This window comes from Prionailurus viverrinus, chromosome B2 (assembly GCF_022837055.1).
Source record: "Prionailurus viverrinus isolate Anna chromosome B2, UM_Priviv_1.0, whole genome shotgun sequence".
Taxonomy (NCBI): Eukaryota; Metazoa; Chordata; class Mammalia; order Carnivora; family Felidae; genus Prionailurus; species Prionailurus viverrinus.
The window spans coordinates 13,413,660-13,434,762 of NC_062565.1; the positions used below are offsets into that span (position 1 = coordinate 13,413,660).

General features: G+C 46.6%; 1 protein-coding gene across 8 annotated transcripts in view; it reads right to left on the bottom strand.

Moving 5' to 3' along the window:
• JARID2 (jumonji and AT-rich interaction domain containing 2) overlaps positions 1–21,103 on the bottom strand; it is a 277,307-nt gene that overhangs the window by 101,520 nt on the left and 154,684 nt on the right. For 4 of the 8 annotated variants that reach the window (XM_047858112.1, XM_047858113.1, XM_047858111.1 and 1 more), the window contains one exon: positions 12,790–12,931. The exons of the other annotated variants lie outside the window; for them this stretch is intronic. Coding sequence is in view for 3 of the 4 variants with exons in the window: in XM_047858113.1 (XP_047714069.1) it covers positions 12,790–12,931 (142 nt within the window). In the remaining variant the exon portion in view is untranslated. The remainder of the gene's footprint in view (positions 1–12,789; positions 12,932–21,103) is intronic. 8 annotated transcript variants of the gene reach the window in all.

Sequence of the window (21,103 nt, forward strand, 5' to 3'; positions counted from 1 at the left end):
TCTGTCAGGAAGTCACAAGACTTCCCCTCCTCCCCCCCCCCCCCCCCCCGCTCTAGCATGGGGTCCTAAAACACAACAAGAGTCTCCTTTGCTCTCCGTGGAAGGAAAGACTCTGTGCACAGGTGACCTTACGGATGCCCCAATGTCCCTAGACAACCCTGCCCGCTCTTCAGTCCGGGTCCACGGATGTCACATCTTACCGTGGCGCTCACCACCCAGCACTGGAAACCAGCTGCTTCGGTTTCCTCTCCCTGGACTGGAGGTCCCCTGGACCACAAGATCAGGCTTCACGAATCTTTTTTTTTTTTTTTTTTTTAAAGCTCCATCCCAGGACTTGGCAAACAACTCGAATTTTGAATTATGAATTGCGCCCTTGGACACTCCGAGGGTCACACTCCTCTGAGAGTTAAAACGGGATCACTGTGCCCAGACTGCAGAATTCTCAGGCTGTTCCAAACACTCTTGAAAACACAACCCTTCTGTCTCTCTCCATCAGCAGCACTCCACGATGGCTCTTCACGGATTTACTCAAGGTGACAGAAACCATTTCCTGAGTCCTGACGATGTGTCAGAAGCTCTTTATCTCTTGTGCACAGTGCACGCTGTGCCTCAGTTTTCTCATCAGCAAAATGGGATGATAGTAAAAGACCGATCCCACGGGGTTTGCTAGGAGAATTAAATGGGACTATCACATGTGACGAATTTAGAGCGATGGCCGGCACTGAACTGCACACGTATTTATATAGGCATGCTGCGAGTGTGTAAGTGCTGTATTAAGTGTTCATTGTGGCCACCCTGCGAAGGGGGTATGGCTCTCTCATGGAGACCTAAGAGGACAAGCTGGGATCCAGACCTAATCTCAGATTCTAACGTTTAATTTTTCTTTTCCCCAATATCTAATCAAGGGCCTCACTGTAAGACTGTGCCAGGAAAACATGTTCCAACTTAAATCCTCAAGCCCTGAGGATCATTCAGACACCAGCGTCTCACCCTGGTATCACCCGCCTTAAGATCTACAGGCTGGATACAAATAGTCTACACATGCCTGGGGGCTATGATCTAAGAGTTTTAAAAACCTCCTGTACACCAAGGCCTGGGAAGGCCGTCCCAGGGAGGGTGGCCTCCTGGGATGTGGGGGAGGAGGCCCGTGCTCCGAAAGCAGTTTTCACCTCCTAGAGGCCAGGTGGCTGTGAGCCCCCCTCCCCCGGAGTCCTGGTTCTGGGGATACACCTACTAACTGGTGACTGGCACGAAGGGAAGCCAGCAACAGGGGCCCAGGAGGCCAAGCACCGAGTCCCCGCCACACGGCCTAGAAGGAGGAGAGGAGGGAGACGGTTTCACTAGGATAGCCATTCCAGGGCCAAGAAAGCAGATAAGGAGACACAGCCGAAGACAGGGCGGCTGGGACCACAGCACCAACGTGCCAGCCAGCATGGGTGCCCAGAGTCCTGGAACGCTACCCTCTAGGCTTATTTCCCACCCCCTCCCCGCCATTCCTCAGGATGACAGGAGTCGGCCTGAGTCAAGTGACACGGTGCCCCAGCTCCCGCATCCCAGACATCCGATCCAGGGCGAAATGCAAGCACGAAGAGGCTCAGCCCTTGCATCCTGGCTGGGTAGTAACAACAAGCCTTTGCTTCAGCTAGAGATAGAGGATAGAAGGAAGGGGGACGAGAACATTCCAAAGGGAACCTACAAGTCTACCCTGCCATTTAAACCTAACTCCTGGACCCAACCCATGCACGTTCTTTCAAGGCAACCTCCAAACACCAGCCTGAGTTTGCTCGGTCACCCGGGAACTTCACATGCCCCCTCGTGGCAGGTTCCTCCTTCCACAGTGTCCAACTCCACCCTGACTCGGATATTCTGGATTTCCTAACAACCAACAACAGAACTCTACCCCACACCCCCAAAATCCACCTGGACCCCCGCTGTCTTGCCAGATAGAGGGCTGGGTTGCACCTCTGGGCCTCCGTAAAGGGGGCTGCCTGGTACCTTTAGACACGATTCGCGTACGGAGTCAGAGAGGCCCAACGTGTGTGAGAAGGAAGACCAGGATGGCCTCAAGATACACCAGTAACGTGAGAGAAGGCCGCAGAAGATTATTTTGTAACCCCCGGATCACGCCACCTAAGTACCGATCTGCCAAGCAGTTAAAATTCTAAGCTAGGCAGGGGAGATGGGGAATCCCATAAACCTCCCTTAAGTAATTTCGTGCACAAAACCAGTCAGACGTTATGTTTATTACAGCGGCTCCCTTTGTTTTGCAGATGGGGCCGCAGCCAGGCTCTATTCACCATGGGCAACAGAAGGGGGGGGGGGGGTTCTTTTTAATAGAGAGAACCCGTGCCATGAGTTAGGGAGGGCGGAGGGCGAGGGAGAGAATTGGTGAAAATCATCTGAGAGATCTGAACAGCAGCCCAGGGCTCTAGCTGCAGGGAAAAAACCTAACCATGAACGTGGGAGAGCTGCATGTGCTATCCTGCAGTGAACAGAACACGTGCATGCTTCAACCACTGGGAATCTCTGGCATAATCTGAAATGAGCTGATATCCCTCTGCTCCTCGACCGAAGACATCTGACCTTCAGCTTCACGTCCGTGACCATTTTATCTGGGCCAAAGCTTAAGATCAAGGGTAAGGTATGAAGAGCTACAGATAGAGACGCCCCTCCCAAACCTGCATTGTAAGAAATGCGTCCATGAAGCAGACACCATGAGGTGGGCCAATACTTGAACTCTTGCCCCTCAGAGCCCACCAACGCCAAACTACTGAAAAGCCAAAATCAAAGAGGATCCTCCCAGAGGAACATGGGAACAACCCACTGCAGTCATAAATCAGTCACAGATCTGTTTGGAACAGCCACCTGAAAGGAAGAGTCAACTAGGTCCTGAATGTTCTCGCATCCAGGATGGACCTCTCCCCAGTGCCCCTGTGCATGAAAAGCACGACCTGTAACCTCAAATACTGGAGGACTCCAGAAAGGATGCAAAAGCAAAATGTGTTTTACTCAAGTTAAGGCTTTCCCCCTCTTTCTATTTACTGCTTGGTTCACAATGCAGAAAAAAAAGAATTTTTAATTCATGAAAGAAGGAATACAAACACTTGGCAGAGAAGAAAACATTTACTAAGATGTGAGGGGGCCACATGGAGTATGCATCGCACAAACATGCTCAGCGAGACAGGGTGTGACCCAGCCATGGTTCAGTTCACCAAGCCAGGTGCTGCTGGCCCAAAAGGAGTGTCCTTCTGGAATCTGTCTGTCCCACAGGTACCTGAAAAAATAAGACCTACATTTGAAGGACCCAATGGAAGGGGATGTGGTGTAGTGGAAAAGTCCAGGCATTATAGATATGAAGTGTTGGATTCCAACCCTGACTTTGCTACTTCTAAGAAATGTGTCACTGGGGTGCCCGGGTGGCTCAGCCAGTTAAGCGTCCAACTTCGGCTCAGGTCATGATCTCACGGTTCATGTGTTCCAGCCCCGCATCAGGCTCTGTGCTGACAGCTCAGAGCCTGGAGCCTGTTTCGGATTCTGGGTTTCTCTGCCCTCCCCTGCTCATGTTTGGCCTCTCTCCCCACCCCTCTCTCAAAAATAAAGGAAGGAAGGAAGGAAGGAAGGAAGGAAGGAAGGAAGGAAGGAACGAAGGAAGGAAGGAACGAAGGAAGGAAGGAACGAAGGAAGGAAGGAACGAAGGAAGGAAGGAACGAAGGAAGGAAGGAACGAAGGAAGGAAGGAACGAAGGAAGGAAGGAACGAAGGAAGGAAGGAACGAAGGAAGGAACGAAGGAAGGAAGGAACGAAGGAAGGAACGAAGGAAGGAAGGAACGAAGGAAGGAACGAAGGAAGGAACGAAGGAAGGAACGAAGGAAGGAACGAAGGAAGGAACGAAGGAAGGAACGAAGGAAGGAACGAAGGAAGGAACGAAGGAAGGAAGGAACGAAGGAAGGAAGGAACGAAGGAAGGAAGGAACGAAGGAAGGAAGGAAGGAAGGAACGAAGGAACGAAGGAACGAAGGAACGAAGGAACGAAGGAACGAAGGAACGAAGGAACGAAGGAAGGAACGAAGGAAGGAACGAAGGAAGGAACGAAGGAAGGAAGGAAGGAAGGAACGAAGGAAGGAACGAAGGAAGGAAGGAACGAAGGAAGGAACGAAGGAAGGAAGGAACGAAGGAAGGAAGGAACGAAGGAAGGAACGAAGGAAGGAAGGAACGAAGGAAGGAAGGAACGAAGGAAGGAACGAAGGAAGGAAGGAACGAAGGAAGGAAGGAACGAAGGAAGGAAGGAACGAAGGAAGGAAGGAACGAAGGAAGGAAGGAACGAAGGAAGGAAGGAACGAAGGAAGGAAGGAACGAAGGAAGGAAGGAACGAAGGAAGGAAGGAACGAAGGAAGGAAGGAAGGAGAGAGAAGAGAGAAGAGAGAAGAGAGAGAAGAGAGAGAAGAGAGAGAAGAGAGAGAAGAGAGAGAAGAGAGAGAAGAGAGAGAAGAGAAAAAGAAAAGAAAAAAGAAAAGAAAAGAAAAAAGAAAAGAAAAGAAAAAGAAAAAGAAAAGAAAGAAAAAGGTGTTACCAGTTAAGTATTTTCAAAATTTGTTGACTCGGCTATGAAAGAGGGATAATAAAACCTTCCAGGTGTCTGGTCAGGATTAAGGTAAGATTGATTAAGCACCGTATGTTCTATTCACTAAGCCGTTCTTCCTCTTTTAGAAACAGAGGTTCTAGAACTTCAAAGAGTCTCAAGTATTCCTAATAGTCACACGCTCTCTTGCAGAGCTGCGGGACTTGCTATTTATAGATCAATGCTTCTTTATTTTGAGATTCTCCTACAGTGCGTCAGAGATTACTTATGCAATTCACTCTTTTCTTCTTTTGATGACTAACAAAATTGGAAAGGTTAGGACCATGGCTAAGATTAAGTGCAAACACGGCAGTTACGTTTCCTGGTGGTACCCTTCTCCCTCTCACTCAACGTTCAAGGAACAGAACGACAGGGACAGGACGTACCGCCTGAAAGAAACGAAAATTCCTCACAAGACAATGGAAGTCACAAAACAAAGCACTGTGATCCTCAACAGATCAGGACCGGGGCCCTGGTCAACAGATCAGGACCACAGCCCACGGACGGGGCAATTCAAGCAGGGGTGAGAGGAATCGAAATTGAGCAAAAAGGAGCTGGGAGTTTGCGAAGGCCAAGGTATGGAAGAGAATCTGTAAGGCAGAGTCCTGGAAGGGAGAGGGCCACACAGAAAATTCTGGAGGCTCCTCAAGTATTCACAGAGTACCAGCAGGCACTCGTCAGGAAACGACGGAATGCAAAATACCACGAGAGACAATTAGAGGTAACAGTCACCGAATCCCACACAGCACCGGGAACAGTGCCTGTACCTACTAGCCAAAACAGCAAATGCCATTAGCTCCCGGGGGCAGCGAGGACTCCTCGTGCCTGAGCAGTGGGACGAACTTAACCCTACAGAAAACACGGCTCTGGCTCTATCCAACAAAGCTGAAATGCCAAGATCCAAAAGGACCAAACGGCTTCCTACGAACTTCACCACACCTTAGGGCAACGCTCAAGAACAGGTAGAGAAAGACAAACGCATCCAGACAGAACCCAAAGGAAAATGTGTGCTGCCGGACATCCAAGAAGAAATCATCAGGCAAACAAAAGAGCAGGAAAATATGACCTCTAATGAGGCCGAACGTCAGTCAATCCCAAACTGAGTCCTGAATAACACAACTGATAGAATTAGCAGACACGTGTACTAAAACCTCTATTGTCACTGTGCTCCATGAGTTCAAGAAAGCAGAGAGTAAGCACAGGAGGGCCACTGAAGATTACTCAGAAAGACCAAAATCTAACTTCTAGAGATAAATATCTGAGGTTAAAAAGAAAAAAAAAAAAAAATACACTTCTACAGATAATGGGTAGAAACTACCTAAAGCAATGGGGGTGCCTGGGTGGCTCAGTCGGTTAAGCATCCGACTTCAGCTCAGGTCATGATCTCGCAGTTTCTGAGTTCGAGCCCCGCGTTGGCCTGTGTGCTGACAGCTCAGAGCCTGGAGTCTGCTTCGGATTCTGTGTCTAGCTCTCTTTGCCCCTTCTCCGCTCACACTCTGTGTCTCTCTCAAATGTGAATAAACATTAAAAAATTAAAAGAAAAAAAAAAAGAAACTACCTAAAGTAAAACATGGGGGGGGGGGGCGCGCACGCAAAAACGGGGATGAAATGAACAGAGCCTCAAAGAGCAAGCAGCCCAACCCAAATAGACGCGCAATTGAAAAACCTAAAGGGGAAAAGAACACACACTAACAGATACTCGCAAAATTACTACCTCTGATGTTTCCCAAACTGACAAAATTTACAGAACAAAGAAGTTCAGTGAACTCTAAACACAAGAAACAAACTATTCAAAGGGACATGGTATGGTATGGTATGATTAAGAAGAAGAAAATCTTAGGGGCGCCTGGGTGGCGCAGTCGGTTAAGCGTCCGACTTCAGCCAGGTCACGATCTCGCGGTCCGTGGGTTCAAGCCCCGCGTCAGGCTCTGGGCTGATGGCTCAGAGCCTGGAGCCTGTTTCCAATTCTGTGTCTCCCTCTCTCTCTGCCCCTCCCCCATTCATGCTCTGTCTCTCTCTGTCCCAAAAATATATAAACGTTGAAAAAAAAAAAATTTTTTTTTTAAAATAAAAAAAAAAAAAAAAGAAGAAGAAAATCTTAAAAAGTAGACTGGGAAAAATGATACTTCTTGGAGAGGGTTTTAAAAAAAGAAAAAAAGAGTGACAGCAGACTTCTTGTTGGAAACCATGCAAAACAGGAGACAGTGGACATTAAAATACCTCGGGCCAGGAGCGGGGACACCACCCTAAAATCCTATAATGCGCAAAATATCTTTTTAAAATGAAGGTAAATTACTGGGGGGCCTGGGTGGCTCAGTCAGTTGAGCGTCCAACTTCGGCTCAGGTCATGATCTCACAGTTCGTGAGTTTCAGCCCCACTTGAGGCTCTACGCTGGGGGTGCAGATCCTGCTTGAAATCCCCCCCACCCCGGCTCGCTTGATCAAAATAAATAAATTTTTAAAAAAATAAAATGAAGGTAAACTTCTTAGAACTGGAAATAATCCTATAATTCTTACATTAAAGCTGGAAGAGTAATCCAACACCAGCAGACTAGTAAATATTTAAAGTCCTGTCAGGCAAAAGGAAAATGACCCTGGAAAGACAGATCTACAAGAAGGAAAGAAAAGCAGACAGGCTTGACACATCCCCATTTACCCTATATATAATTCCACAATTATTTTCGGTGGTTATTAGAGATCCCACATAATATTCCATTCTGCAATTTTGTCCCTTCTTTACTTCCCATAAGTAGAGTCTCGATCTTAGTCAAGATAGCTGTAGAATTAAAAAACGTTAATAGTACTCGTCTCTACTAGGTAAAATAGTCTTCAAGGCTATAACGACAAAACCATCTGTAATACCCTGGTCAGTGGAAGCGTCTAACTCTAAACCAAAGATTAAGAGGAACAGATCTAAGGCTATTTGTTGCTTGTTTTGCTTTCAATCTTGGCAATAACAGCAAGGCAAGTATCTTTAACATTACACTGGACTACTTGTTGAGTGTCCGACCTTGGCTCAGGTCATGATCTTGCAGTTTGTGAGTTCAAGCCCCGCTGCGCTGACAGCTCAGAGCCTGGAGACTGCTTTGGATTCTGTGTCTCCCTCTCTCTGCCACTCCCCTGCTGCTCGTACTCTGTCTCTCTCTCTCTCTCTCTCTCAAAAATAAACATTTAAAAAATTAAAAATTAAGAATTAAACTGGACTAATAATGCATTTTGTTAAAAGGAAGCAAACATTTAGACTTTTAAAAACTCTAATTCTTCAGGATGTTCACAGTGAATAACTCCAATGCCTAACAGTGCCAAGAAAGAACGCTATGCATTTGGACCTATCCTCCTTCCAAATCTGGAGGTAGAAAAGTATCTTGTATCACCCAAGTAACTCAGAACAGAAATAAGGAACGCGTCCGTACTGACTCTTCAGCTATGAAAGGAATACCTATTCCAAAAGCCCAGGAGAAGGCTCACCATCTTCAACACGTATTTGTAACCAGAACCTCAATGCACCTCCCTCTTAAGAGGATTCTCCTATTCAAAACCCAATCCACTGCAGTGGGACGATCTGTGAACTCGAGTCTTGTATCATCAATGGCCTAAGCTCTTTAACAAGAAACCCGCCCCCCTCCCCCTTTTTTGCTAGTTCACTAGACTCTCTTATTAGAGTTTTCTTTCAAAGTGAGTCCGGGATCTTAGCCATTGGTACTAGCAAAACAGAAGCCTCCCTGGCAGCAAGGTGCATGGTGGAGACGGAATCTGCTCACCAACAGACCATCTTCGCAACCTTGAACCTCATCCCATCAGGACTGCTTCACGCGGGCAAATAACCTGGTTACGCCAACCTCCGTGGGGGAAATCCACACTAAAAGCCATAGGGTCCCTTCCTGTGACTCAGGAACTTCAGAAGAGATACCCGCCTACACTCTTCCATCTGCCCACAGATGGTGGTGACAGTGTCACCACAGTGATTACCGCAGTTTGTAGAAATCAAAATTCCTCTAAAACGTGTTTGAGAAGTTCCCAATAAATGCGCATGCTCACGTACAATTCAGGGGTGATTCAGCGATGATCACTAATAACACAGCATCTGATACATGGTATGCATCACATACCTAGGGGCTCTTCACAAATTCACTTTGTGCGGTGCACAAAACCACCACGAGGTGGTTACTACTCTTAAAAAGACATTTTAGGGGCGCCTGAGTGGCTCAGTCGGTTGAGCGTCCGACTTCAGCTCCAGGTCATGATCTCGCGGTTCGGGAGTCCGAGCCCCGCGTCGAGCTCTGGGCTGACAGCTCAGGGCCTGGAGCCTGCTTCGGATTCTGTGTCTCCCCTCTGTCTGCCCCTCCGCTGCTTGCACTCTGTCTCTCACATTGTCTCAAAAATAAACATTAAAAAAAAAAAAAAAAAAAAAAAAAGATATTTTAACAAATAAGGAAACTGCAGCCCAGCAATGCTACAAGAACCTGTCCAAAGTCACGGGACAAATAGATGCTGGGCCCAAACAACAAGCCACATAGTCTAACTCCAGTCCTCACCGTTCCTAAAAAGTAATCCATATGCCCATCACCATCTGAGTCTTTCCACACCTGACAGAATCTGTCCATTCTGGTTTCTAAAAATACTCAGATACACTTGACTCTCGTAAAACTTGCGTGCCCTGCAAAAAGTAACAGGACAGGCACTGTCTGTGCAACAGGATGGGAAGGGAAAGGAACCAGGTAGGCATGGCCACCATCGGAATCAGCAGGTGCTGATTAAAAGCTCAAAGTTTCTATAATGTTTCCGTTCTGAACATTAACACTACATTAACGCGTATCTTTTAATGGCATCCACCCCAGTGATCAAAAGACAAGGAGAATCAACAGGTAGGGACTCCCACCAGCTCAGAGTCCTCCAGAGATCATCAGTGGCTGGGATGTCGTGTCCATCAAAGAGGCAAGGGCTTCTAGAGAGGGTGGGTTTTGTTTTACAAAGAGCGGACAAAGATTTCAGAGGACTACCTTCCGATGGCTGGATACCTTTCATGTTTGCCTCAATAAAGAAAAAATAAGTCCTTTAGAGCTCTGGATTCTTTTGCTTTCTGTATGCCAAAAAGATCCCCAATGTCCAGTAAAACCAATGGCACCAAGTACACAGGGCCAAATGTAGCTCGGGGAGGGGGGAGAGGGAGATGTTCCTGTACCAAAATAACACTTTGTAAACACATGACATGTTTGCACTGAACACTTGAAAATCACATGGCAGGCATCATCAGAAAATGGAATTGCTCTCATTTCCAGGTTGGAAACTCAAGGCAAGGTCTAACTGAGGCTGGCCTAGTCTACACTTCGTATCTTAATTTTTCTTACAAAACTCAAACACAAATTCCCTCTTCCCTCCACTCCCAAGACAAAAGCATATTAAGTGGTGATCCTAAAAACCATGTATTTAGGAAGAGCAATTAACTGTACAAGAATGGCTAGCAATGCTCAAAGAGAAGGCTGTGTTCAGAGCAAAGACATAAATCATGGCCCTCCAAGTTTAGGATTCCGTGTGTTGTCCCACACAGTCTAAATGCCTACAGAGAACCCAAGTGGTCCATCACAAGATTTGCTCCTCTTGACCATACACACACACACACACACACACACACACACACACTATATATACACAAGGCTCAGGGAACGTTAGACACACGGTAAAAAGTAGCATCTAATCAACAATCCACCAAATGCTCCAAGTGACATTTGGAAACAACGACCTTAGGCGGGTACTCTGAGCTTGACCAGTCATCAGCAGAGACAGCACACTATACGACACCCTATTTGATTATTTAAAAAGGTCTAATAGGTGAAAGATAAAGGAAGGCTGAGCACTGAAGTCTGGCAGAGCGCTGACAAAGCCCCAGGAATTCGGATTCCAGTTCTAACGATGTGTCTCGGGAGGCACGGTTCATGCCAAATACCAATGAAGTGGAGATCAAAACAAACGAGCTCTTTGAAAGCCAGAAAGCATTATTATTTTGTATTTGCGACGTACCCTAGAACCCTGCAAGAAATTTTAGCCCTAACTACCCCACTTACTTATTGGTAAACTACAAAGCCCCCCCCACCCCCTGTCAAAATCCAGACCACCCCAGACCAGCCCGAAATCTAACCTAACCTGTCAAACCATAACCTACATTATGTCCCTGATGGATTTCACTGAGTAGAGTGTGATTATAACCCAATGAAATGCAGCTATGAATCCTTAATCCCGTAAAACAAGTTACTTGGCACACTAATTAAAGCAGATTAGCGATGGTCACGTTTTCCTGAGATTCACCCTGAACAAAATTTCTCTTTTCCACTGTCCTGGAGAACAAAAGTTAAAAGGACTGATTTGCATACAGCTGCTGCACAGCTACTACACAGCACCGTGCAAAGAGGAGGCCAGCAGCACCGGAGAAAGGCGCTGGGGTCAAGGACAAAGGGCCGGAGACCCCCTTCGACCAAGAGAATGAAACCGACCAAGAGAATGAAACCGACTGATCTCAGGCACCACCCCCCCATGCTGGCAGGATCTTTCTGGAGGTGAGAGTGATTGACAGCCATGCGGCTAAAGGAGCGGGGACTGACATTTCCAACCCCATTCATAGAATTCTGCTCCCCAAACAGTGATGAAAGATGCCAGATGCATGACCACCCACCCATGTTTGCAAGCATGGATAATATCATTACACGTTCCAATATATTTACTGAGGGGATTTATAACACACATTCTCGAGTTCCCTCTCTTGTGAGGATGCATTTCTCAAACGGGGGCAGAGCGAGAGTGTTTGTGGCCCAGTATCTGAAACGTAATAGGCTTGTCGCTGAGACACTCACCCAAGGGTCTGTAAAGAGAGTAAGTAACTTGCAAGGCCCAATACACTGGCAGAGAAACTTCTTACATATGCTTGCTGAGTGTACTAATAACAAATCTGGGACCTCTGCTCAGACGCAGTGCCAAGAATTAAGAGAAAACGCAACACGGGTTTTCCGAACGAAGACACTGCATGATGGAGGCAAATACAAGAAGACTGAGCGATCACGTCAACGTTCAGACCAAAGTCCAGTTCTGTTAAGGATTTGGAATACCTAACCCATGGCCAATCCATTCCTTTCCTCTTAATTTCCACTCTGTTCAGTTGTTAGATACACGCAACTAGATCGTTTCTGAAAGGTAATTTAGAGTTCTGTAGAAAGAGTAAAACAGAGGCACCCAGACAAAGGGGATTTTCTCCCCCTTTCCCCAACCTCTCACACGACGGAAGTTCTAAGAAAAAGTCCTTAATCGAGTCATCCAGGAAAATCACAAGTATGAGAATAGGAAGAAAGAAAGAAAAAATGAAAGAAAGAAAGAAAGAAAGAAAGAAAGAGAAAAAGAAAGAAAGAAAGAAAGAAAGAAAGAAAGAAAGAAAGAAAGAAAGAAGAAATGAAATATAAATTCTAAAGGAGGGGGGAGGGACATAACACAACACATGAGGAATGAAATAAGGCAGGTGACCAGCAAGGGGATTTTGAAACACCGGACTAAAAGCATTATATAATGTCACTGCTGCTGTTTGACCAGGAAACCACAAGCTTATCAAGCTCTCATAGCCAACTTCCCTATCAAACTCTCACAAGCTTATTATTCAGGAAAGTCCTTAAATTAAAAAAAAAATGAAAAATAAAAACCTGGTAAGTTAAAAGTTTCATGAATGATTCCGCCACTGCTGACAGAGTTGAACACCAAGCCGTCCTGCTTTCCTGAGGAGGGAGAACATTTTCAGAAACACCACATTTCGTTCTTCACGCGGTTAGGAATGGCTCTCCTCAGACATGGCAAAAAGAAATAGCACTGAATGGACTCCACAAATGGGAGAGTCGATGAAAAGGATCAGTGAAGACAAGAATTACAAGTCGGTAAACCCTCGGAGCCAATTCTCAGGCCAAGAAGAGGTTCTGTGAGGCCCAGAGCATTTGCTGAAGTGTGTTCATTTTTCATGACAATTGGTGGACAATACTTAGAAACCAGGACATGGGCTGTGACACATCCAGAACCCTGGCTCCTCTGAGAAAACCAGGAGGCAGGGTGAGGGGGGCCCGAGTGTGTTCCCTGTGGGAAAACCTGGCGCCTGGTTTGAGGTCCCTGGTTTAAGGTGTCAGCATTTTCAGCCTTGGGTACTAACCTTTTCCTCGACGGCCCTTCTTCAAAATCTGAAGAACTAACATCGTTGCTAGTTGAGGACACCTGGGATGCATCGTCCTTCTCATTCTCTGACTGTTCTGACGCTGGTCCTAATCCCTTAGACTGGCCATGACCAAGGAGCCCTACAGGTGAGAAAAGGGGACAAACACTTAAAACACATGACATCAGGAAGCAGCGCTTTACCACAGTTACCCCTCACACAACGGCTGATGAGGACAGACCAGAATTTGGGAAGAACAGGATTAAAAGGTACAAGTCCTGGGGCACCTGGGCGGGGGGTAGGGGTGGGGGTGGGGGGCTCAGTCGGTTGAGTGTCCGACTTCAGCTCAGGTCATGAGCTCGTGGTTCCTGGGTTCGAGCCCCGGGTAGGGCTCTGTGCTGACAGGGCAGAGCCTGGAGACTGCTTTGGATTCTGTGTCTCCCTCTCTCTCTCTCTCTCTCTCTCTCTCTCTCTCTCTGCCCCTCCCCCGCTCAAACTCTTACATCTCAAAAATAAACATGTTTTAAAAAATTTTTTTTAAAAAGAAAAGGGTACAGGTCCCTTCTGAGTGGGACACTTCATCCTACTTTAGGCCCAGGAAGTAGTTTCAACAGTAAGAAATCCAAGCAGAGTTCTGTAACACAGTATACTGCAGGGTTCTTTTCAAAATACATAAACATCTTTTGAGGCTGGGGTGGGTGGTGGAAAGAAAGGCACCTCGTGTGTTACCGAGTTGAACTAGTTTTCCTTCAAAGGGCTGAAGACATACTCTCAGAAACACTGAAATCCTTTCTGGAATGGCCTTCAGGAACCACACAAGCAAACACATCAGTATTTTGGAGCCACAGCTTAGGTTATTAACTAGAAATCCTACTACACAACTTCATCTTCCTAGTAGTCCGTTACGGGAGACAGTCACATTTACCTTTGATGGTCTCAAAGGATAAGGATTCTCTAGAACTGCATATAGGACACCATGCAGAAGAGGGAGTGTTGTGACCACCCAAGGATGTGATTTATTTTTTTCAATTTTTTTTTAATATTTATTTTTGAGAGAGAGAGAGAGAGAGAGAGAGAGAGAGAGGATGGATATGAACGAATGAGGGGCAGAGAGAGGGGGAGGGAGACACAGGATCTGAAGCAGGTTCCAGGCTCTGAGCTGTCAGCACAGAGCCCAACGTGGGACTTGAACTCACGAACTGTGAAATCGTGACCTGAGCTGAAGTCGGACACTTAACTCACTGAGACACCCAGGGGCCCCTGTGATGTGCTTTTAATAACTGAACTGGAGAAAGGTCACAGGGAAGGGGCCGTGCCAAGGGATATTGAAGTATTTTAATAAGCACTAAAGCCGCACTAAAGCCACACTAACGGGTGACAGCTGAGTAAAAAAAGCCTGGCCAGTCTTCTAGCATGCAGATGTTCCTGCATCTCGGGTTCTGGACACGACTTAAGTCCTAGCAATGGGAAGCTTGCCCCAACACAAATGTCCACAGTGACTGGCCCCCAATTTCACGATCTAGGCACCAGCCTCATGGGCGTCAGCAGCTGGGAATCAGTGTTTGGCTTTTAAGCAAGGCCCAAAAAGTACAGTGTGGCCCCTTGATTTTTGATCTTCCAACCCTTCCACCAATTTTTTGTAAGTACTTAGTTCCCTGTATTAAATCCCTTTTCGGGTCAAACACATAAGAGTGGTTCCCATTCGTGGCACTCAACACTATACAGAATACAGGATGCTACAGATTTGGGAACGTCGTCTGAAAGGACGTAGTACATTGCAACAAAACCCTGTGTGTGCATACACTTTCCTTGTTATCTATTTTCACATCATTTCGGAGAATGAGTAATATTCTACGGTTGGCAATCTAATACGATGCAATAAATATAAATCCCATGGCAGCTGTGGGAGGCTGGGCTGCAATATGGAAATGAAAACATACACAACTTCCCCCGAAGAGGAAAAAATTTGGGAAGTTTGTGCTGGGAGGCAAAGAGGAGACGTTAATTATATGGATGTCTAGGAGTCGAAGGGCAGAAGTATGGTCCGTGCTATCCACTCCTGTGGCCACTGGTCACATGTAGGTATTGAGCATCTGAAATATAGCTGGAGTGGAGATAGAAACCATTTGTTTTTTAAGTTTATTTATTTATTTTGAAAGAGTGTACAAGTGCAAGCAAGGGAGGGGAAGAGGGAGAAGGAGAGAGAGAATCCCAAGCATGCAGAGATCATGACCAAAGCTGGAATCAAGAGTCAGATGCCTTATTTTTTTTTAGTATTTATTTATTTATTTATTCATTTATTTATTTATTTTTAGTATTAATTTTTGAGAGAGACAGAGACACAGAGAGGATGTGCATGGGGGAGGGGCAGAGAGACGTGGGGACAAAGGATCTGAAGCGGGCTCTGCACTGAGAGCCCAATGTGGGACTTGAACTCACGAACCAGGAGATAGTGACCTGAGCTGAAGACGGACGTTTAACCCACTGAGCCACCCAAGCGCCCCAGAGAAGGAAATCATTTTTAATTTTAAGTCACCTGAAAGCTGGACCTTCAACAATTTTATATAAATTTTTGCAATATTTGGGGATATATTCTCGGGGCAGGGGGGGGGGGGCGGTCAAATATATGAAAATTAATCTTCCCTGCCTTTAGATTACTTAATGAAGCTCTAAAACACTAAATCTACACACAAAACATAGGTATTAACTACATAAAACTACGCTACATAAAGAGCACTTTAGTAAGGTCCCAGGGTGGGGAGCAAGACTACTGAAAACAGTAGTATGAATACAGACAATACTCAGAAATTAAGAAACTGATCCAGGGATACCCGTCCTATTTGTAAAGTGGAGGTGGGTGAATGACCACACTTGAAAAGGATGGGAAATTCAAAACAAAAACTCTCAATTACAGAACTGCGGGTAAAATTAATAGAAGAGAGGCCTCTTAAATATAAGCTTACTCTTGGTGGAGCTCCTATTTTTCAATGGCCCTAAGTCCACGAAGGAAAATAAAGAGAGGGAGGGACGGAATGGAAATTCATCCATTCATTTTCTTTTTTCTGTAATTTTTCTTCAAGTTTTTATCACCTGTTCATTTTCTTAACACCTGCCATGTGCCGGAGCCCTGGGGATACAGGCATCATCACACAAAATCTAAATTCAGGTGAGGGGGGTCGACCGACAAACACACACGGATCGGTCAGGATGCGCAAAGAAGACACCTCGCACTTGTCGGGCAAGAAAAAAAGTGACGGGGAGGACAGTGGAGACGAATCAATGGGGACAGAAAGCAAGCTTCCAACCACTACACCAAGGAACACCAACCTGGAATGTGCAATAGACCTGAAAACAAAAGCCAAAAACAGGTGGTGGTGGTGGTTGGTGCTGGTCAAGGAGGAGGAAGAAGAAGGGTTGTTTTGAAGCTGTATTTGGATCAAGGGGGAAACAAGTGAGGGCTACATGCAGTCAGGTGAGGCAGGGGCAGACCCGTGCAGTTCAGTACAGAACAAGATCTTCCGTATTTGCTGCACGAGTAAGCAGCTAGTGAGGGAGTGAATGACTTAGCAGAGAAAAGTTCAATGACAGCTATATTCCCGCCCCTCTGACAATAATCACCTCGGCAGATTATACACCTGATTCTCAAACTCGACCATGAATCAGAATCCCGTTTCCAAACAGAGTCCCCGGGGCCTCCCCCCCAGCCTGTCCCTATTCTCACAAGTCCCCACAGGATGCTGATGCTTGCTGCCTTGGCTGGTCTGCAGCCCACATTTTGAGAACCACTATTGTAGGGGAAAGCAAGGTTCACACCAGAAGACCGAGGGGCCTGAGCCCCTGTAAGGCTCTGTGCAAGTGTGAACCAGAGGGGAGGAAACCGAAGAGGACTGCACAACCTATCACGACACAAATCAAAGTAAGGCGTCCAACCCCACGGTTCTCTTGGGCCATTCTTCCACCTTTCATCGGGGATTTTTGCGAAGGGAAAGAAGGTTCTTCACACAACTTTGCACAAAGCTCAAAGAGTGGGCCAATGGCAAATAATACCGAGGGAAAAAAAGTAGCACTCTGGGTGGGGGAGGAAGAGCATTCAAGGGCGCCTGGGTGGCTCAGTCGGTTAAGCGTCCGACTCTTGGCTTCAGCTCAGGTCATGGTCTCGTGGTTCGTGAGATCTGTCTGGCTCCACTCTGGCACTGCGGGGGCCGCTTAGGAGTCTTTCTATCCCTTTCTCCCTCTCTCTCAACGGAAAAAAAGCTTACAAAGAAGTAAATGTAAAAAGGCACAGGATGTTTTTCTCCCCTCCAAAAGTCGGACAAGTGCAAAGTCAGAGGAACCGGATTATGAAATTTCACACCCATTTCAGAGACAGAAGTCTGACTCGCTTTCCTGATCAGGGAAACTGGGGCCCGTACAGCGGGAACTGATTGCCTGTCAATGCAAATGGAAGCAGCTCGGCTTTTCACGGCCTTTTGAAGGGCCAAGACCAATTTGTGCTGCACACAACCGACTTTCAATTTCAGTCTTCCCGTCCTGTACAGCGAAGATTTATTTTTAGTTAAGCAGTCTACATGGCTGGACAGACCTGGGTTTCTTTTGTGTTCCCCAACCCCCACCTACTGTCACACCTCTGGTGTGGTGGCCACCCCATTTCATTTTGAGTGTTTTAATCCAAATCATACTGCCTGCTCAATCCACAAGAGCTAGGTCAGCAAGATGCAATACAATTTCACAGGGCAGAAGAGCCATTATCAGAACATTAGGCAAGCTAACGCGCACTGCCTTTTCTTCTCCCTAACAAAGCCCTGCCGTCAATTTTTTGAATTATTATTTTTAGCTGATGAGAAACAACAAAAACAGCATCCCCTCCTTCAAAGACACCAAATGATTTTATTTTCCCCAACCCCTCCCCTCCGACAAACCCATACCTTCACTGGGAGAGGAGGTTAAACAGAGGAAATTGAATGGCCCACAGATTCCCTTCTCCCCATATTAGCACGTGTTCTCCTCGATTAATATTCAGTAGGTTGAACTTAAATTAAACCACGTCTATTGTCTTTCACAAAAGCAATAAATATGAGCTGAAAATTCCAAACCACCGCGAGGGAAGGCCGCTTGGGGACCGCCTGCAACCCTGGCTAGCCACCAGCAGCTGACAGGAGGGGCAGGTCACAGGCCTGAGACCACTCGGCCACCATGACCGCAGTGTCTGTTCTCACACGCTGAGAACCCCAAAGAATCGAGTGTGACAGAATGGAGCCATCAAATTCTGGAGCTTTTCAGCCTATCTCCCAAATTAGCAAGAAATGAAAAGCTTTCAAGGCAAGACACCAAAACTGGCTTCTTTTCTATGCCTGGGACAGCATCAGCAGAGGGGTAAGAAGAAATCCTGTCCTTTGGACGGCTGGAGATGTACAAGTAGGAGCTCCCTCTTGCCTGAACACAGGGGGGTGGGAAAATCCAAACACAAACAAGGCCGAAGCCCATTAGCTCAAGAACTCCAGCTTAAACAACTGAGGAGAGCTATAGATTTTAGAACACCAGCGCAGGAAGAGATGGGAATCCTTTGCTAACATTGGGGGGGGGGGGGGGGGGAGCCTTAAAATGCACAGCCCTTATAATTTTACGTCTTAGACACAAAGAAGTTTCACCAGCCATCCCGTTAGCTGCACGTACATAACAAAATACAAAACCAAAGGAAAATCGAATGCCTCTGTTTCACAAAAAGCAGTGCCTAAAGATGGGTTAAAGTGAGGGGGGAGAAAATAAGGAGACCTTTGAAGCTGTTCCCTAGCTTCCAAAACATCTGGAGCACACCAAACGTATTAGCATATTAGGGAGAGGCCATGTATTGGGCTTTGTTGTAGAAGAGATGCACAAAAGGTAATTCTGTATTATACAGCCCAATGCCCGTCTGTCACCCTGTCACTGCGAGACAAGGTATCACATTACATATTAAACAGTCAAGCATCCAAAGAGAGCTTTCATTTTCAGCTGCAGCGTGCGCGCGCGTGCGTGCGTGCGTGTGTGTGTGTGTGTGTGTGTGTGTGTTGGGGGATGGGGATGGCTGGCACACTTTGAGGTGAGAGAAAAATTAGAAAAAGAATCCCCTTGTCAAAGTAGGACCCTCCCTGAGATATTCAGAGTGCACAATCTAGTGTCATTACTAGTGAAAACTAAAGTCTGTTTTTCACCCAAATTGTCAAAGAAAAAAAAAAAAAAACTGGTTTGCTTTTTGCTTTGGGGTGCCAGGGAAAATCTGGCTTGGGCCAGCTTTGCAGATTCAACAGGAATTCGGACTTTAAACCCAACCCTATACACTTGGGTCAGCAGCTAAGCGTTTGGATGGACGTTAGGGTTCCATGGAACCGGGCGGGCAGCGCAGAGGTGTGCCAAGCCAAGCCCAGGCTGGTCCACGGACATCCTCACCACATCAAAACGCTGAGGTGGGTGAGAGCAAATGACAGTCGGGAGGCATGGTGTCACTGCCACACTCATGGTCAACGAAGCACAAATGAAAGTGGTTTAACACCTCGGCTTGTGGAAAATAATCATCCCTTCCCTCAGGAGACTGGCCCCTGGGCAGATAGGGCTCCCCTTTGTCAGCTATGGAGATTTCCCATTCCAACCAAGAAAATGCAATCCAAAAATAACCCCAATGACCCCTCACGAGAGCCCCAAGATAAACTAACAAAAACCTGTGTTGTCTCTTTAACACCCAACAAGTAAATAGACAGATAAATCCCACAGGCGCCCTTTACCACCACTACTCTTGCCCTACAAAACCTTCCTGGACGATCTGAACCTCCTTTACAGGCTCAAGATTTTGAAAAAGAGGTTAGCAAAAAAAACACAAAAAAAACAGAAACAAAAAAAACAAAAAACAAAACAAAAAACAGAAAACGGATACAGTAACAATTAACATGGAGAAGGTGGGCCACCGGATAGGCAAAGAAGATGTCTGCTTCTATCCTTTCTTCCTATTTCAGATTTCAGCAGATGCCTAAACTGCAGACAGTCGAGCGGGGAAGAGAGACAGAACCCTTGAGCCCAGAGGGCAACCCCTCACCTTGAGGCACAAAGGAGCAGGCCAGCAGACAGGGCACCTGCACACACAGGAAGGGTGAGCGCATGGCTGCTTAGCACAAAAACAGGCCCTATTCTGGCGGTCTAGACCCCAAACGAGTGAGCACCACCAGAGCTCATCAGGAGACAAAAGACTTCTCCTTCCCACGTCCTGACCCAGCAGTCACCAGAAGAAAGAAAACAACCCTCGTGGAGAGGCTCCAACAACCACCGCCAGAGAGCCACGGTCGGACTTGGATACAAAAATCACTCGGTGGGAAGGATCTGTGGTCTCTAGGAGAGATTTCTGGACCAGCCTGGGCAGCTATTGGAACCCCGAGGATGACAATGGCGAGCAAGGTGTACTGTGCGTTTTGGAACAACCCCCTTGCTTGTTTAGGCCACGGTTTTTAGAACGTCACAACAGGTACAGGATCTTCAATAATAGTAATAATTGCCGAAATAGAAACATCCGTGTTTCTCCACAATGAGAAAGAAGCACTCCCCACTTGTGCATGCAGTCATCAAATACTCCTCCATCCCGGGCCTTAACTCCTCTGGGTCCAAGCCCCAGCCCGATACCTTATTGATTTTACGCGGGCAAACCAGGCAAAACATGCCCACCAGGCGACCTAGTGTAACTGTCCATCCAGAGCGTGAATCCTTGGAATCCCCGAGGACACGCAACTCCAGCTTCTATCAGCTGAGTAAAAGGGTTCTGCTATACAAACGACCCAGGACCGAACACCTGGAGGTGGGAAACCGCCTTCCACATGTGGAGGAAAAGTGATTAGAGAGGATGTTGGATTTAGGCCGGCGGGGAGACAGCGCTACAGAACAATGGCATCACTGCAGAGCATGGAACTTAAGAGTCAATACACAGGAGAGGTAAACACAGGGCATTTTTAGAGACACTCTTTTCGATCGGTTAATGAGACCAACACGTTCAAAGTTTCACGTTCAGATAACCGGACATGCCAAAAAATCGGATTTTTCCTGAATCCTGTAACTTGCACTTCTCAAAACGGAGATATCCATATCCATATACAGTATGTTCCTGGATAGCCAGGGATATTCTACCTTTAAGTAATTACTATACGCGGGTGTATTTATCTTTCAAGCTGAAGATCACCAACTGCATTTACCCCACAGGTGGGTTACCAAACAAAACGGGCTCTCAAATATTAACAAGTCTCTACAAAGTTACGCAAAGCTGGCTTCAATGCAAATCAACAAATCCCATAAAGTTACT